Raw genomic sequence first — 17,535 nt, forward strand, 5'->3', positions numbered from 1 at the left:
GCCACAAAGGAAACCAGGTGTGTCTCCCCAGGCTTCTTAATCCTTCATACACCTGTTATGTGTATGGAATTGTTGCAAGGCAGGAGGAGGAGGAGGTGGGGGAGGAAGGGGAGATGGGGGAGGGAAGGGAGGGAGGGAGGGAGGGGTGAAAAGAGGAGGAACTGGAAGAGCAAGAATTGGGGGAGGGAGCAGGAGGAAGGGATAAGAGGGGGAGAAAGGAAAGAGGGGAGGAGAAGGAAAGGGAGATGAGGAGCAAAAGTGAAGGGAGAGGAGAATGAGGGAAGAAAAAGGAACAGGAGAATGAACTATAGTGAAGAAGGAATAGGAGGTTGATGGAGAGGGAAGGAGGAGGAAAAGGAAGGAGAGAAGGGCGTGAGGAAAGTTATGGAATAGATACAGGAACAGGATATGGAAAAGAAGTATTGTAGGGAGAGGGGGATAGAGAGTGGATTAACACGGATGAGAATGAGAAATGGGAAGAGAGAGAGAGAGACAAACCGATACATTTTTTTATTTACATTTCCTTACATCATCAAGTAAATCACTTTTGCCTGCCCATGTGACGTTCCTCGTTCATCCTGTGATACTGAATATCATATCATGTAGTAACACATATATATAAACGTATATGATTTTTTTGATTTTTAACTTTAATGTTTATTTTTAATGTTTAAGTCAGATGACGTTGATGTGTTTTGATGTTTAAAAAGATAGTTTTATACGTTTTAACTCAGACAAAACACCGAGTACCTTTTAGAATCAGATTATATGGAAACCTACAATATAGATGTCTTTGATGTCAACTAACTGTACCCAAAATAAAACACACTGCATTTAATAACCTCCACAAAATGTTATTCCTTTGTAGATAAACAGATATGATGGCTAATGACAAAAGCATACAGTATATACCTTTGAAGTACCGAATCCTCTTACCTGTGTTCGGTATATTTATCCGGACATCAGGAATTATGAGGGTGAAGGGTAACGTTAGCTTGGGTTGGGTTAGGTTAGGTTGGGTTAGGTTGGGGTGGGTTAGGTTAGGTTGGGTTAGGTTGGGTTAGCTTGGGTTAGGTTGGGGTGGGTAGGTTAGGTTGGGTTAGGTTGGGGTGGGTTAGGTTAGGTTGGGTTAGGTTGGGTTAGCTTGGGTTAGGTTGGGGTGGGTTAGGTTAGGTTAGAGAGGAATGTGTTTGGGTATCGAAGTCAGAAGAAAAATGCCTGTGTGTGCCTGAGTCATTTCCACCAGAGATGACAGAAGTAATGGGACCTGTTTTTCTTTCTTCTCTCTCTCTCTCTCTCTCTCTCTCTCTCTCTCTCTCTCTCTCTCATTAGTCACAATGGCAAGTCAGTCAGGGTTAACATGGCTAGTCAGTCACCAGGGAGAGTCAGTCACCAGGGAGAGTCAGTCACCAGGGAGAGTCAGTCACCAGGGAGAGTCAGTCACCAGCCAATGACAATCACAAACAGCTCACTCACTCCCTGAACTTGATACTCTCCCTCCTCCCTCCCTTTTATCTTCCCTCTCCCTCCCATCTTCCTTGTCTCCTCCATCTTCTCTATCTCCCTCCCATCTTCTCTATCTCCCTCCATCTTCCTTATCTCCCTCCATCTTCCCTATCTCCCTCCATCTTCCTTATCTCCCTCCATCTTCCTTATCTCCCTCCCATCTTCTCTATCTCCCTCCATCTTCCCTATCTCCCTCCATCTTCCTATCTCCCCCCATCTTCCCTATCTCCTCCCATCTTCTCTATCTCCCTCCCATCTTCTCATCTCCCTCCATCTTCCTATCTCCCTCCATCTTCCTATCTCCCTCCATCTTCCTTATCTCCCTCCCATCTTCCTTATCTCCTCCCATCTTCCTTATCTCCCTCCCATCTTCCTATCTCCTCCATCTTCCTATCTCCCTCCCATCTTCCTATCTCCCTCCCATCTTCCTTATCTCCCTCCATCTTCTCTATCTCCTCCATCTTCCTATCTCCCTCCCATCTTCCTATCTCCCTCCCATCTTCTCTATCTCCCTCCCATCTTCTCTATCTCCTCCCATCTTCCTATCTCCCCCATCTTCCCTATCTCCCTCCCATCTTCCCTATCTCCCTCCCATCTTCCCTATCTCCCTCCCATCTTCCCTATCTCCCTCCATCTTCCTATCTCCTCCATCTTCCTATCTCCTCCATCTTCCTATCTCCCTCCCATCTTCTCTATCTCCCTCCATCTTCTCTATCTCCCTCCCATCTTCCCTATCTCCCTCCATCTTCTCTATCTCCTCCATCTTCCTTATCTCCTCCATCTTCTCTATCTCCTCCCATCTTCCTATCTCCTCCCATCTTCCCTATCTCCCTCCATCTTCCCTATCTCCCTCCCATCTTCCTATCTCCCTCCCATCTTCCTTATCTCCCTCCCATCTTCTCTATCTCCTCCCATCTTCCTATCTCCCTCCCATCTTCCCTCTCCCTCCCATCTTCTCTATCTCCCTCCCATCTTCTCTATCTCCTCCATCTTCCCTATCTCCCTCCCATCCCTATCTCCTCCCATCTTCCCTATCTCCCTCCCATCTTCCTATCTCCCTCCCATCTTCCTTATCTCCCTCCCATCTTCCTATCTCCCTCCATCTTCCTATCTCCCTCCATCTTCCTATCTCCCTCCATCTTCTTATCTCCTCCCATCTTCCCTATCTCCCTCCCATCTTCCTTATCTCCTCCATCTTCCCTATCTCCCTCCCATCTTCCCTATCTCCTCCCATCTTCCTTATCTCCTCCCATCTTCCTATCTCCTCCCATCTTCCCTATCTCCCTCCATCTTCCTTATCTCCCTCCCATCTTCCCTATCTCCCTCCATCTTCCTATCTCCTCCATCTTCCCTCTCCCTCCATCTTCCCTATCTCCTCCATCTTCCTATCTCCTCCCCATCTTCCCTATCTCCCTCCCATCTTCCCTATCTCCTCCATCTTCCTATCTCCTCCCATCTTCCTATCTCCCTCCATCTTCCTATCTCCCTCCATCTTCTCTATCTCCCTCCCATCTTCCTATTCCCTCCCATCTTCTCTCTCTAATTCTCCCTTCCCTTCCCCCTCCCTCTTCCTCTACTACCCTTCCAATCTTCACTTCCTCCTATCTTTCCTCCCTTCTCCCTCCCTTTCTCTCCTTTCTCCTCTCTCCTCCTTTCTCTCCCCTCTCTCCTTCACCATCAAAATGCAGCATTCTCTCCAACTTTTCACCCACAACAACAACAACAACAACAACAACAACAACAACAACAGCAGTAATACAAACAAATCCTCCTCCTCCTTCCTCCTCCCCCTCCTCCTCTTCCTCCCCCCTCCTCCTCCTCTTGCAATGGGAGGAGGAGGAGGAGAGGAGAGGAAGAAGAAAAGAGGAAGACACATAGGACCCCGGAGAAATGATCAAGATGGAGTCCTTCCTTACTTTCCAAACTTTTATTGGTCTCTCGTCTTATATTCTGCTCATGCTGGTAGTTGTGGTAGTTGTGGTAGTTGTGGTGATTGTGGTAGTTGTGGTAGATTGTGGTAGTTGTGGTAGATTGTTGTTATGGATGAGGTGTGTATTATCGACCCCTGAGGTTCCTTTAGAATTCAGGTCAACGTCGCCTGTAAGTCTTTTAGGGATGTGTTTACCCCTCCTCCTCCTCCTCCTCCTCCTCCTCCTCCTCCTCCCTCCTCCTCCTCCTCCTCCTCCTCCTCCTCCTTCTTCTTCTTCTTCCTTTTCCTCCTACCATTCTTCTTCATCCTCCTAGTAGTAGTAGTAGTAGTAGTAGTCGTAGTAATAGTAGTACTAGCAGTAGCTTTCAGTAGCAGAAGTAATAGCACAGTACCAACGTAAATTTGTCTTATTTAACCTCAGATGGGATGGCAAATTGCTATTGACTCACCTCCACTCAGTAAGTGTGTGTTGAGGTTGAGTGTGTTTTGAGTGTGAGTTGGGAGTGTGTTGAGTAGGTGTGTGTTGAGTGTGTGTTGAGTGGGGAAGGTACTGAGCAACTGCAAACGTTAACAACACGAGCCAAAAGCATCTTCCTGTTCCGTGTTCTTCCTGTTCCGTGTTCTTCTGTTCCGTGTTCTTCCTGTTCTGTTTCTTCCTTTTCTGTGTTCTTCCTGTTCCTGTTCTTCCTGTTCCGTGTTCTTCCTGTTCCGTGTTCTTCCTGTTCCGTGTTCTTCCTGTTCCGTGTTCTTCCTGTTATGTTCTTCCTGTTCTGTGTTCTTCCTGTTCTGTTCTTCCTGTTCTGTGTCTCTGTTCTGTGCTTCCTGTTCCGTTTCTCCTTTCCGTGTTCTTCCTTTCCGTGTTCTTCCTGTTCCGTGTTCTTCCTGTTCCTTCTTCTTTCGGTTCTTCCTGTTCCGTGTTCTTCCTGTTCCGTGTTCTTCCTGTTCCGTGTTCTTCCTTTTCTGTGTTCTTCCTGTTCCGTGTTCTTCCTGTTCTGTGTTCTTCCTGTTCCGTGTTCTTCCTTTTCTGTGTTCTTCCTGTTCCGTGTTCTTCCTTTTCTGTGTTCTTCCTGTTCCGTGTTCTTCCTTTTCTGTGTTCTTCCTGTTCCGTGTTCTTCCTTTTCTGTGTTCTTCCTGTTCCGTGTTCTTCCTGTTCTGTGTTCTTCCTGTTCCGTGTTCTTCCTGTTCCGTATTCTTCCTGTTCCGTGTTCTTCCTGTTCCATAGCCTTCTATCTCACCTCTGTTATTGTTATTGTTACATTGTTTTTGTTCATCCTATGGTTAAAAAAAAGTCGAATGTAAATGTTATTGTTACGCAGTTGTTCATCCTAGGGTAAGAAATATCAGCTATGAAGATTTATGTCATGTACCGTTATTGATGTTGTTATTGATGATGTTATTGATGTATTACTGTGCTTCAACATCTATGGTTGCATATTTAATGTCATGTTTTGATGTTATTGATGTTATTGGTGTATTATTGTGCTTCATCGATTACTAGGCCATATATTTCAGGTATTGTTATTGATGTGATTGATGTTGTTGTTGTTATTGATGTATTACTACCGTTTAGAATATATGGAATTAATTGGTACTGTGGTTGGAATATAGACAGACAGACAGACAGACAGACAGACAGACAGACAGACAGACAGACAGACAGACAGACAAGTAAGACAGACAGACAGACAGACAGACAGACAGACAAGTAAGACAAACAGACAGACAGACAGACAGACAGACAGACAGACAGACAGACACACACACTCGAGCCATCATCAACTAGACAGACAACTTACCTGTCCACCTGTCTTGTAAACTTCATTTCCCTACACCTGTCTAACTCCTGCCTCTCTCTGTCTCTCTCCCTACAGGACCTATTAGTAAGCTTGTCTCAGCTCCTACGTGGTACAGCCTATGACAAGCTTAAGTTCGCTTTCAAGCTTTACGACGTGAATGGAGACGGATGCATCACGAAGGCGGAGCTGACCGATATTGTCTCCTCAGTCCACGAGCTAATGGGGAGAAGTGAAATGCTGGGCTAGACATGTGGGTAGGGGTGGGTGGGGTAGGTGGGGCTGGTGGGTGGGTGGGGTAGGGGTGGGTAGGTGGGGTGGGGTGGGGTGGGTAGGTGGGTGGGTGGGGTAGGGGTGGGTGTGGGTGGGTGATGGATGGGTAGGGTGGTGGGGTGGGTGGTGGATGGATGGGGGGTGGGGTGGGGTGGGTGGGTAGGTGTGGGATGGGTGGGTGATGTTTGGGTTAGTTGGTGGTGTAGAATTTTGGAATGGGTGGAGGTGTTTTGGCCATGGTTGACTGAGGTTAATGTTTATGGGTGGATAGAGGCTAGTAACCTAACCTACCCACACTAAATCCCTTCAGATATCATGAGGTTGTTTAATCATTAGTTAAAAATAAACTAGGGTGTCTAATCTTCAGGTACAACAATTCAATACTCCCCTCCCCCCCTTCCTCTTATGAATACTGGATAAGTCAACACTACAGGAGAAAGAATACGCTAACGAAAGTGGCTTTATCTAATTAGTGGAGCTGGTGTAGTTGTCAGGTGCCTCTACGGTGTAAGTGGGCGTGTGTGTGTGTGTGTGGAGGAGGAGGTGAGTGGAAACGATTAAGGTTGAGTGGTCTTGTTGTTGTTTTTGTTTGTGGAGCCAGGTAGACTGTAGTGAAGAGCTCTTATTAGTGTTGACTGTATGGGTGTGACTGGTGCTTCTTTTGACTGTGAGGGTGTGACTGGTGCTTCTCTTGACTGTGAGGATATGACTGGTGCTTCTCTTGACTGTGAGGGGTGACTGGTACCTCTACTGAGTGTTGACTGTGAGGGTGACAGGTAATAATCTCAAGTACTGTCTCTAACTGGTGACTGTCAATACTGGTAACATCCTGAGCATGTCCTTGACAGGTGAAGGGCACTTGACTATTTGTTTCACCATTTCATTTAGTTTTTCACTTTTCTGTCATTTTTTTAAGTCCATGATGAAATACTTGCTCGTAAAATATTAACTTACTATCGAAAAAAGTAACTCAAAGTATCTCTATAATTTTATTCACGCAAACTTTAAAAACTTAATCATTTACGTTACTGAAACTCAAAAAAGTATATAATATCTTTCCCCTCAAGGAACTCCCCCCCCAAAAAAAAAAAATTATGATCGTCTCAAAACTTTTTAAAATTTTAGAAAGGTTGACTTAACGGAATTTTTTTGCGTCACTGAACTTCCAAAAACTTCCCAAACTTATTTTTTTTTTACCTCCTGGGCCCCGAGTCTTTCAGAACCAATCACCCGTGCGTTGTGTCTAGCTGTCTGTGGCTGTCTGTGTCTGTCTGTGGTAGTCTGTGACGGTCTCTGGTTGTCTGTGGTAGTCTGTGACGGTCTCTGGTTGTCTGTGGTAGTCTGTGACGGTCTCTGGTTGTCTGTAGTAGTATGTGACGGTTTGTGACGGTCTGTGGGTGGGTTAGTCTTTACCATCTGAACCAAAAGTGACGAAGATGCCGGAAAGAAAATCAATCCTGATATCAGAAGAAAACAAGAAAAATAAAGAAATGTTGACATATATTATTATCCCTTATATATAAAACGAAAAAAAAATCTCAGAATATTTAAAAAAGAAAAAAGTCTGTGTTTATCATCCATTTTGACTCCTGGCCAAATTTTTGAAAGGGAATGAATGCTTTCTTGTTTTTGAGTGGGAGGAAAAGGGGAGGGGGGGGGCGAGGGGATGGGGGAAAGGATGATGACAACAAAGGAGAAAGGACGGTGGAGAGGTGGAGGGGAGGAAGGGGAAAGAGGAGGAAGGGAGAGAGAGAGGAAGGGAGAGGGAGGCAATGAGACGATGAGCGCCAGGAGAGAAATTGCCTGGAAAAAATGAAGACAAAAACTGCTTTGGTGGACTATGCCATCAAAGGCCAAGATAGTGCCATCGAAGGCCAAGACGAAAGCATCAAAGGGACCAAGAGGTGCCACTTTCAAGGGACCCAAGACCATGCCATCAAAGTGACCAAGACAGTGCCATCAAAGGCCAAGACAGTGCCATCAAAGGGACTAAGATGAAAAGCATCAAAGGACCAAGACAGTGCCACCAAAGGCCAAGACAGTGCCACATCAAAGGACCACAAGACAGTGCCATCAAAGGGACCAAGACAGTGCCATCAAAGGGACCAAGACAGTGCCATCAAAGGGGCCAAGACAGTGCCATCAAAGGGACCAAGACAGTGCCATCAAAGGGACCAAGACAGTGCCATCAAAGGGACCAAGACAGTGCCATCAAAGGGACCAATAGACTGTGCTGGGATGGCCGAGCAGCAGACGTAGTGGCACAGGGGGAGGAAGAAGCCCTGACACATGGACATCACGTAACTTCTGCTGAGTCGAGTTTACCCTAAAAGTTCCTCAGAGGTCTGTTGCATGTATGTGGTGCATGTTGTGGCTGTGGTGTGGCTGTGGCTGTGGTGTGGCTGTGGCTGTGGTGTGGCTGTGGCTGTGGCTGTGGTGTGGCTGTGGCTGTGGTGTGGCTGTGGCTGTGGTGTGGCTGTGGCTGTGGGCTGTGGTGTGGCTGTGGTGTGACTCTTAGACCCGCCATTCCTTAGGAGTCATTTTCCTCACCAGTATTTATAGTTTTTCATTTTTTGTCGGTCAGCAATTTGTGTCCCTTCGTCAACAACTTGTTACGTCATCGATGGGCTCGTGTCCAACATCGGCGTAGATGTCTCGATATTGTCTTTCCATGGTGACTTCTCGCCTAACAGTTCTCCATAGTCAATTTCAAGCATATATTTTACCTTGGAAGTCTTTAAGTTTCTCAAAAACAAATTCATATGCTTTTAAATTCCCCTCGTTATTTATTTTCTGGTGAAGTTCTCCATCACAAGAGACAGACCCGTAGTCAACCTCCTTAAGATATCTAACTGTAGATGCCGCGCGACCAGTACACCCCGTCCCCTCAGCCAGCGATCGTTCACAGCGTAAATTTTCTGTAGATGGTTATCTGATGTGACATTCTCCCCGGCAACTACCAAGCTGACTTTACAAGCCTCCTCCCCCGTCCCCCTCATCCCCCACAACACCCTCTCCTCCCTACCTTTTGTCTTCCCCCCTCCCCCCTCCCCATCCAAAAACCTATCCCCCCCCCCTCACCCCGTCTCCTAGCCACCCCTATTACCTCCCTGACCCTACTTCCATCTCTTACCTTCACCCCCAAGCCCTCACGCCTCCAACCCTAATCTACCCAACCCCCTCCTCTACCCCACCCCTCCTCTGCCCCACCCCTCCTCACACCCCCTCCCGGCTCTTCACCATCTCCCCCTCTCCCCTCTCTCCTCAGCCCTTTTCCTCTCCCCCTCCCTTGTTCCCTCCCTTACCCATCATATCTACCCTCCACTCCCCTCCCCTATCCCTCCTACCCTCCGGATGAATCTAGGGATGTCCGGGAGGTTCTGGATGGTGATATTCGGACCCGGATGGATTCAGAGCTTCGTTATGGCGGCTTGGGAGGATTCGGATCACATTCCTTTACCTCAAATAACCTTAATAAATTACTAAATCGATTCGAACCGATACATACTGGCCTAAACGGATTCGGATAGCGTTCAGTAGAGGCCCGGATAGTCTCTGGAAGCGCCGGGTGGATCATAGTTTAACGATCGGATACCTGTAGGCCTTAGGGCGTGGGGAGAGGCAGGGGGGGGGAGAGAAGGGGGAAGGTGGAAGGAGTAAAGGGGAGGGTAGAGGAAAGGGAAAGGGTGGGGGAGAGGGCAAGAGGAAGGGGTAGGGGAAGGGGAGGGTAGGGGGAGGGAGAGCGGGTATAATGGGCGTGTTCGTCGGATATTAATATAGTTATTGCTCGTATTCGGGTTTATAGAGGCATAAAGTGACCCGCCCACCGCCACTACCACTTTCTTGTCCACGTACGCAAGTTTTTGGCCTCTGACGCAAGTTTTTGGCCTCTGACGCAAGATTTTGGCAATGGCGAAAGAGTTTGGCCTGTGGTGCAAGATCTTGACAATGACGCAAGAGTTTGGCCTGTGACGTAAGATTTTGGCCTATGACGCAAGATTGTGTCCTGTAACGCAATATTTGATCCGTGACGCAAGATTTTGACCTGTGGCATTATTGGTTAATTTATTGTCGTGTATTTGTTTGTTTTAACGTGTGTTTCTTTGTTTGGTGTCTGATGTACGTAGTTTTTGTCGGTAATTTTTCTTCTTTCTTTTGTTTTGTTTTGTTTTTGACGTATACTTCTGCTTTTTTTTATTTATAGTTTGTTTTTTGTCCTTGTTTATTTGTCACACACACACACACACACACACACACACACACACACGTCACAGGTCAAACATTTAAAGAGACAAATGATGGTGTCTGAGTCTTATTAGCTCTCTCTCTCTCTCTCTCTCTCTCTCTCTCTCTCTCTCTCTCTCTCTCTCTCTCTCTCTCTCTCTCTCTCTCTCTCCTTTTTATGTTCTAGTGATTTATTGGATTCCTTTATTCCTCCTTTTCGTTTCTATTTCTTCATCTTTCATATTTGTTTATGTTTCTCGTTGATTTATTGCATTATTCCATTTCCTGTCTTCGTCTTATCTGTTATTGTCATGTTTCTTATTTATTCTACATTTTTTCCTATTACTTATTCTTCTTCTTCATTCGTTACTTTTGTCCTTTTGTATCAATTTTGTTTCGTCTCTTGTTCTACACCGTCAAGGCTTCGTCGACTATAGTTTCTTGAAGTATAACATTCCTCACGTTCCTTCCCGTCAAATCTTCCCGTCAGAGTTGGAAAGGCGTGCGTTCCTGGGAGTCAAATCTTATCACATAGTTTCATAATACATCGTTCTGTACCGTCCTGGCTGTCAAATCTTAGTATGTAGTTTCAAAATAAATCGTCTAGTGCCTTCCAAGATCGTGAAGTTTCAGATACATTCAAAAGTCAGCGTTCTGTAACTTCTTTACCTTCAGTTTTGTCCCCAGAATGTCAGAATTTATTGTTCCCGGCGGTAAATCTCTCCCTAGATTCCGTTCCGTGCGTTCCTGGCCATCAGATCTTCCGCTTGTCTCCGAAAACAGTCTTCCGTATGTTCCCGAACAAGCAATCTTTCCGCTCTGTTTGCAAGACAATCATAAATCCTTCTTGTTTTTATTTTCTTTCATATTTTAGTGGAGTTTGTTCTTTCTATCTACCGCAGCTAAACCGAGAGACGTTTATATAATGGAAAACAAATTGGTCCTTCCCGGTCTGCGACGCTATCCCATGCTATTGTCACTTTATGCGAGTTACCCCCTGAAGCCGAAGTCAAATTGCCCTCAGTAGAGTTTGTTTGGTGTAGTCGAGTTGCAGTCATTGTCGAATTGTTGTGATAGTTAATTTAAATGCTTCAGGAAGTAGAGTTGTTGCCACAGTCGAGTGTTTTTTTGCCAGCGTCGATTTTCTTTGCCACAAGTCGAGTTAACAACATCAGTTTCATATTATCAATTATAACTTTATATTCGGACCTAACCAAACCTAACCTAACTCACCCATCCAGTCATCCATCCATCCAGCTAGCCACCCTTATACCCACCCGCCTACTCTCCTATCCTTCCACCCACCTACTTCCCTCTCCACCCATTTAGTTATCCACCCACCTAGCGAGTGACCCACCCGCCCACTCACCCATCTAATTATGTCGTCTGCCCTCCTTCCCTCCCTCCCTCCTACCCCTCCATTAACCCTCTGCAAAGAGTCACTCCAGTCGAGCCGTCTCTTCCTCCACCCACTCCACGTCGTCCTGGCCGTGTCTACGTCTCCTACTCTATTCCATTAACCCACTCCAGCCCTCTCCACGTCACACTCTCACCAGCCCACTCCACGTCACACTCCAGCCACCCTTTCATCTCAGGAGAGGGTACCTTAGTATTATCCCAGAGCCAGTGTTGTGCTCCCTCTTCCAACCCTCTCACCCCACTCCCATCCATCCCTCTCCACCACCTCTCTCCACCTCCCTCTCCCATCCCTCTCCAGGTATCAAGAGGTCACAACCCACCATGATGCGATCAGCCGACACCTTTTATAGCATCATATTTTCTCATGTCCCCCTCCCCTCCCCCTCCCCCCTCCCCCTCCCTCTCCCTCCCCCCCGCCCCTCCCCCCTGTGGGATGACCCTAACGACACACCAACATTTATCACCGTCGTGTTTTAGTGAAATATCATCAAGTCTTGTGCCAATAAGAGGACTTCACGTCTCACTAAACGGTTATTTTTATCTTATTTTATTTGCTCAGTCTCTCGTCAGTGTTATATAAATACACTTAGATACAAATACATTTACTTATACACAAAATGATTTACTTATACACACACATACACTTACCTATACAATAACTCACTTACAAATATACTAATATATACGTATCCTATTATTTTTTCGGTCTTGTTTGTACGTTTTTTGTGTATATCCTTCCGTCCGTTTTTCTTTGTGTACCTCTGTCCGTGCGTCCGTGAGTAGAGTAAGTGTGCTAACTACGTCACACGGACCGTAAAAGACTGATGCTGCATTCATGTACGTTGTGGAGGAATATAAATTAATGCATTAAAAATAAATCAATTTGGCGTCCGTGGGAAACTTAACGTACAAACTTAACGTACAAACTTAACGTACAAACTTAACGTACAAACTTAACGTACAAACTTAATGTACAAACTTAACGTACAAACTTAACTTACAAAACAACGTACAAACTTAATGTGCAAACTTAACGTATAAACTTAACGTACAAACTTAACGTACAAACTTAACGGCCTAGAAACTTAACTTACAAACAACACAAAACTCGCGATATTATTTATAAGCGTAGTGGAAAGGAAAGAAGAGGAGGAGGAAGAAGAAGAGAGCAAGAGGAGAAAGGAAAAGAGGAAGATAAGTGATAGAGAGAGTGAGAGAGAGAGAGAGAGAGATGGTGAAAAGAGGAAGTGACGCAGAAGAGAGGAATGTAGGAAACAAAGGTATAGGAGAGAGGGTAAGAGAGGGTGAAGAAAGAAGGGAACAGATGGAAATAAAGAAAGGATAAGCGACAAAGAAGGTGGAATGGAATGAGAGATGCAATAACGGGAAGAGAAAAGGAGGGGAGAAGAATAGGGGAGGAAGAGAGGAAGAGGAAAAGAGAGAGAGAGAGGTGGGAGAATGGAGGAGGAGAAGAGAATGAAGAGGAAGAAGAAGAGTTTGACGTTTTGTGAACGCTTGTGACAGCATGAAAATTAGTAGTGTCCTCTCTCTCTCTCTCTCTCTCTTCCTCTCCTTTCTCCTCCTCTTCCCCTTTCTCTTCCTCTTCTCATTTTTATTCTTCATGACCTCTCTTCGTCTTTCTCTTCCTCTTCTTTATATCCTATCTTCCTGTCCTCTCTCTATCCCCCCCCCTCCCTTCATTCTTTACCACTGCCAGAAAATAAGAAATATCTCTCTCTCTCTCTCTCTCTCTCTCTCTCTCTCTCTCTCTCTCTCTCTTTCTTACTTCCCTCTTCTATTTCTCCTCTTATTCCCTTTATTCTCTCCCCCGTTATCCCCCTCCCTCCTTCATCCCATTCGCCGTTGATAAGTGTAAGAGCCGCGAGAGTCTTACATCTGGCATGCTCCCCCCTCAGAGCTTAATCACCTCTTTACGATCTTCCCCCTTATGTATCTCTTACGATAAAGGTTATAATCCCTAGCCACTCTCTGCCTCCCCTCATACATCTGGCACATGGGGATTAGTCTCGTTTAAACCACTTTCAGCCTTATTTATATCGAGTGTAAAGGTGATAGTCTCTAGCCACTTACTTCATACGGCTGGCAGACGTTAAAGCTTGCTTCTTTTTTATCATTAAACTAACTTCATCCTTATGTAATTGTAGAGTAAAGGTGATAATTCTCAAGCATACGTAAGTTAATTTAAATTAAATTATCTACGCCTTAATGTAGTCGGTTATAAAGGGTGATATTTCTCTGTTCTACTTACTACATAATTCCATACGTCTGGCACCACATCCGAGGCAGTAGTTATCGTACAGCGTCTCACAACAGCGTAACAAACTACAAGTGACGTCTGTAACTTCACCCAAAAGATAAACATTAGAACTAGGTGGAAATTAGACAAAATATTTCGCCCCTGGGTGTAAGAGATAATGGTGATAAATGAGGAACAAAGAAACGGACGGGGATAAAGAGAGAGGCAGAAAGTGAAAAAAAATACTCCATCTCTTATACTGTTAAATTTATCCTGAGTCACAAGTTAACATTATCCTGAAAATCAAGACGTTAAATTTATCCTGAGTCACAAGTTAACATTATCCTGAAAATCAAGACGTTAACATTATCCAGAGACTCAGATAATAACTTTAACTTTACAGGATATTAATTGACTATTTACATCACTTGTTTTAATTAAGGTATGTTAGGGGTCAGGTAACTTCACCTTCCGACACACGTTTTCTATTTTTTTTTTCTGATGTAACTTTTATTTCAGATTTTGTTTCAGTATAAATCGTATATAGTGTGTGTAGAATTTATTCGACTGTGGGAAAATGAAATAAATCTTTATTTTTTTTTAAGTTACATTATCTTAAGGGTAAAATTCCTATATTGTTGCTCTTACACCTAAAAATTCTTCTCCAGATGACAAGTTTAGTTTATTGATCTGTTTAAACTATCAATAAGGTGTCTATGTTTGTGGGTTGTAAACATCTGATGTGAGGTTTTTTTACAAGTTTTCTCTCTATTGTAAAACTTAATTCTTCAAAGACACAGGATTTACTCTGAGTCTGGGTATTAAAAGTACACAACATTATTATTACATTTTACACTGAATAATGTTTATGAACTTTGTTGTACTGTGTGTTTGACAAGTGACTGGGACATCCATTAATGACGCTATGATGATGCCCCAATGGTGTGTAGAGGTGTAGAGGTGTAGGGGTGTAGAGGTGTAGGGGTGTAGTGTGTAGAGGTGTAGGGGTGTAGTGTGTAGTGTGTAGGGATGTTGAGGTGTAGGGGTGTAGTGTGTAGAGGTGTAGGGGTGTAGTGTGTAGAGGTGTAGGGGTGTAGTGGTAGGGGTGTGTGTGTAGAGGTGTAGGGGTGTGTAGTGGGGATGTAGAGGTGTAGGGGTGTGTAGAGGTGTAGGGGTGTAGTGTGTAGTGTGTAGGGATGTAGAGGTGTAGGGGTGTAGTGTGTAGAGGTGTAGGGGTGTAGTGTGTAGAGGTGTAGGGGTGTAGTGTATAGGGGTGTAGTGTGTAGAGGTGTAGGGGTGTAGTGTGTAGAGGTGTAGGGGTGTAGTGTATAGGGGTGTAGTGTGTAGAGGTGTAGGGGTGTAGTGTGTAGAGGTGTAGGGGTGTAGTGTATAGGGGTGTAGTGTGCTTGAGAGGTGTAGGGGTGTAGTGTGTAGAGGTGTAGGGGTGTAGGGTGTAGGGTGTAAGTGTAGTGTCATGACAGTCTCTCATTAGTGTTGTTTTTGTTGTGCGTAGAGACTTGAGGTTTAGTTCAGTTCGTTATTTGTTTTGCTTAATCCTCAAACAACTCCTCAAGGTCGACCTCCAGCCTCTATTGTACTGTTAGTCCTCGTCTTAATCGTCGTCTTTAACCATCCTCGTACACTAGTTGTCTTTAACAAACAATTAAACCTAACTGTTACAATGTGGTGTTATTTTCCGAGTATTTTAATCAACCACAGAGTATAAACTATTGTGACTTTTATTACTGTTTTTTAATGCTATTGTAATTATTTTCCCCCCAGATGATAAATATTACCAAAGATATATTGAATAACATTTATTATGAGGTCATTGATATTTTTTTTCTTCTGTACTGTACAAACTAACTCACTGTTCCTATTCTTACAAGGTGGACACAGCTCTGTTTACCACCCATACAAAGTGAAGCTCAACCATTGTCTTCCTCATGGGCTTCCTGTTGTATTGTGTTCCTATTGACTTCATCTCCAAACTCTTAAGGTCAGAGGAAAACAGTGTGTGGAGGTGTGAGTCTCAGGTCTCCTTGACACACCCCCAATATTTTCTTCACTGCCTGGGCTACAGTCTTCGGGGGGCCTTGGTTCAATACTCCCATCTGCAGCTGAGAGCCTTCTCCTTCCTGCCTGTCTTGAGTCTTGCAGCGTATTTTATCTTCTACACCTCTCTTGTTACTGCGGCCACTACTACTACTACTACTGCTGGTGGTGGTACGCCTGCTGGTGTTGTTACCCTCCTACATGCTCCTCATGGTGGTGACTTCCTAGGAACTTTTTTTCCACTAGTGTTACTGCTGCTGTTACTGGCTCTCCTTCGACGTCCCCTTAATGCTCCTCGCTCCTGCTGTCATACTTGTGGTGTGCAGGTGTCAAGAAGCAACACCTCCATCTTCTCTCGTGGCTAGTGATTCCTTCCTTCCACCTTCCTTCCTTCATCCTGCTGATATTCTTCCCTCTCCTAGTACCTACTCTACCTCTAGTCTTCCCTCACCTCTCCTAGTCTTCCTCTACACTCTCCTAGTCTTCCTCTACCTCTCCTAGTCTTCCTCTACCTCTTTTAGTCTTCCTCTACCTCTCCTAGTCTTCCTCTACCTCTCTCCTAGTCTTCCTCTACCTCTTCTAGTCTTCCTCTACCTCTTCTAGTCCTTCCTCTACCTCTCCTAGTCCTTCTTCTACCTCTTCTAGTCTTCCTCCTACCTCCTAGACTTCCTCTACCGCTTCTAGTCTTCTCTACCTCTTCTAGTCTTCCTCTACCTCTCCCTAGTCTTCCTCTACCTCTCTCCTAATCTTCCTCTACCTCTCCTAGTCAGCCTAGCCTACCTCTCTTCTAGTCTTCCTCTACACTCTCTAGTCCTTCTTCTACTCTTCTAGTCTTCCTCTACCTCTCTAGTCTTCCTCTACCTCTTCTAGTCTTCCTCTACCTCTTCCTGATCTTCCACTACCTCTCCAAGTCTTACCTCTACACTCTCCTAGATGGCACTCACCTCTCCTAGTCTTCCCTTCTCCACCTCTTCTAGTCTTCCTCACCTCTCCTATTAGTCCTTCTTCTACCTCTCTGGTCTTTCTCTACCTCTTCTAGTCTTCCTCTGCCTCTCCTAGTCTTCCTCTACCTCTTCTAGTCTTCCTCTACCTCTTCTAGTCTTCCTCTACCTCCCCTAGTGCTTCCTTTACCTCTCCTAGTCTTTCTCTACCTCTTCTAGTCTTCCTCTACCTCTTCTAGTCTTCCTCTACCTCTTCTAGTCTTCCTCTACTTCTCCTAGTCTTTCTCTACCTCTCCTAGTCTTTCTCTACCTCTTCCTAGTCTTCCCTCTACTTCTCCTAGTCTTTCTCTCCTCTCCTAGTCTTTCTCTACCTCTCTAGTCTTTCTCTACACTCTCCTAGTCTTTCTCCTGCCTCTTCTAGTCTTCCTTTACCTCTCCTAGTCTTCCTCTACCTCTCCTAGTCTTCCTCTACACTCTTCTGATCTTCCTCTACCTCTCCTAGTCTTTCTCACCCTCCTCCCTAGTCTTCCCTCTACCTCTTCTAGTCTTCCTCTGCCTCTCTAGTCTTTCTCTACCTCTCCTAGTCTTCTCTACCTCTTCTAGTCTTCCTTTACCTCTCCTAGTCTTCCTCTACCTCTCTAGTCTTCCTCTACACTCTTCTAGTCTTCCTCTACCTCTCCTAGTCTTTCTCTGCTTCTCCTAGTCTTTCTCTACACTCTCCTGAACTTTCTCTACCTCTCTAGTCTTTCTACCTCTTCTAGTCTTCCTTTACCTCTCCTAGTCTTTCTCTGCACTCTTCTAGTCTTCCTCTACCTCTTCTAGTCTTCCTCTACCTCTTCTAGTCTTCCTCTACACTCTCTAGTCTTTCTCTGCACTCTCTAGTCTTCCTCCTACCTCTCCTAGTCTTTCTCTACCTCTCCTAGTCTTTCTCTACCTCTTCTAGTCTTCCTTGCACTCTAGTCTTCCTCTCTACTCTCTAGTCTTCCTCTACCTCTTCTAGTCTTCCTCTACCTCTTCCTAGTCTTCCTCTACCTCTCCTAGTCTTTCTCTACCTCTTCTAGTCTTCCTCTACCTCTTCTAGTCTTCCTCTACCTCTTCTAGTCTTCCTCTGCACTCTCCTAGTCTTTCTCTACCTCT

The 17,535-nt window shown here is 45.1% G+C and overlaps 1 protein-coding gene across 1 annotated transcript in view; it reads left to right on the top strand.

Moving 5' to 3' along the window:
• Positions 1-17,535, top strand: part of LOC121861658 (calsenilin-like) — a 219,361-nt gene that overhangs the window by 146,135 nt on the left and 55,691 nt on the right. The window contains exon 5 of the mRNA XM_042359552.1: positions 5,308-5,464. Within this exon, the coding sequence (XP_042215486.1) occupies positions 5,308-5,464 (157 nt within the window). The remainder of the gene's footprint in view (positions 1-5,307; positions 5,465-17,535) is intronic.

Source organism: Homarus americanus, unplaced genomic scaffold (genome assembly GCF_018991925.1).
Source record: "Homarus americanus isolate GMGI-L3 unplaced genomic scaffold, GMGI_Hamer_2.0 scaffold51216, whole genome shotgun sequence".
Lineage (NCBI taxonomy): Eukaryota > Metazoa > Arthropoda > Malacostraca > Decapoda > Nephropidae > Homarus > Homarus americanus.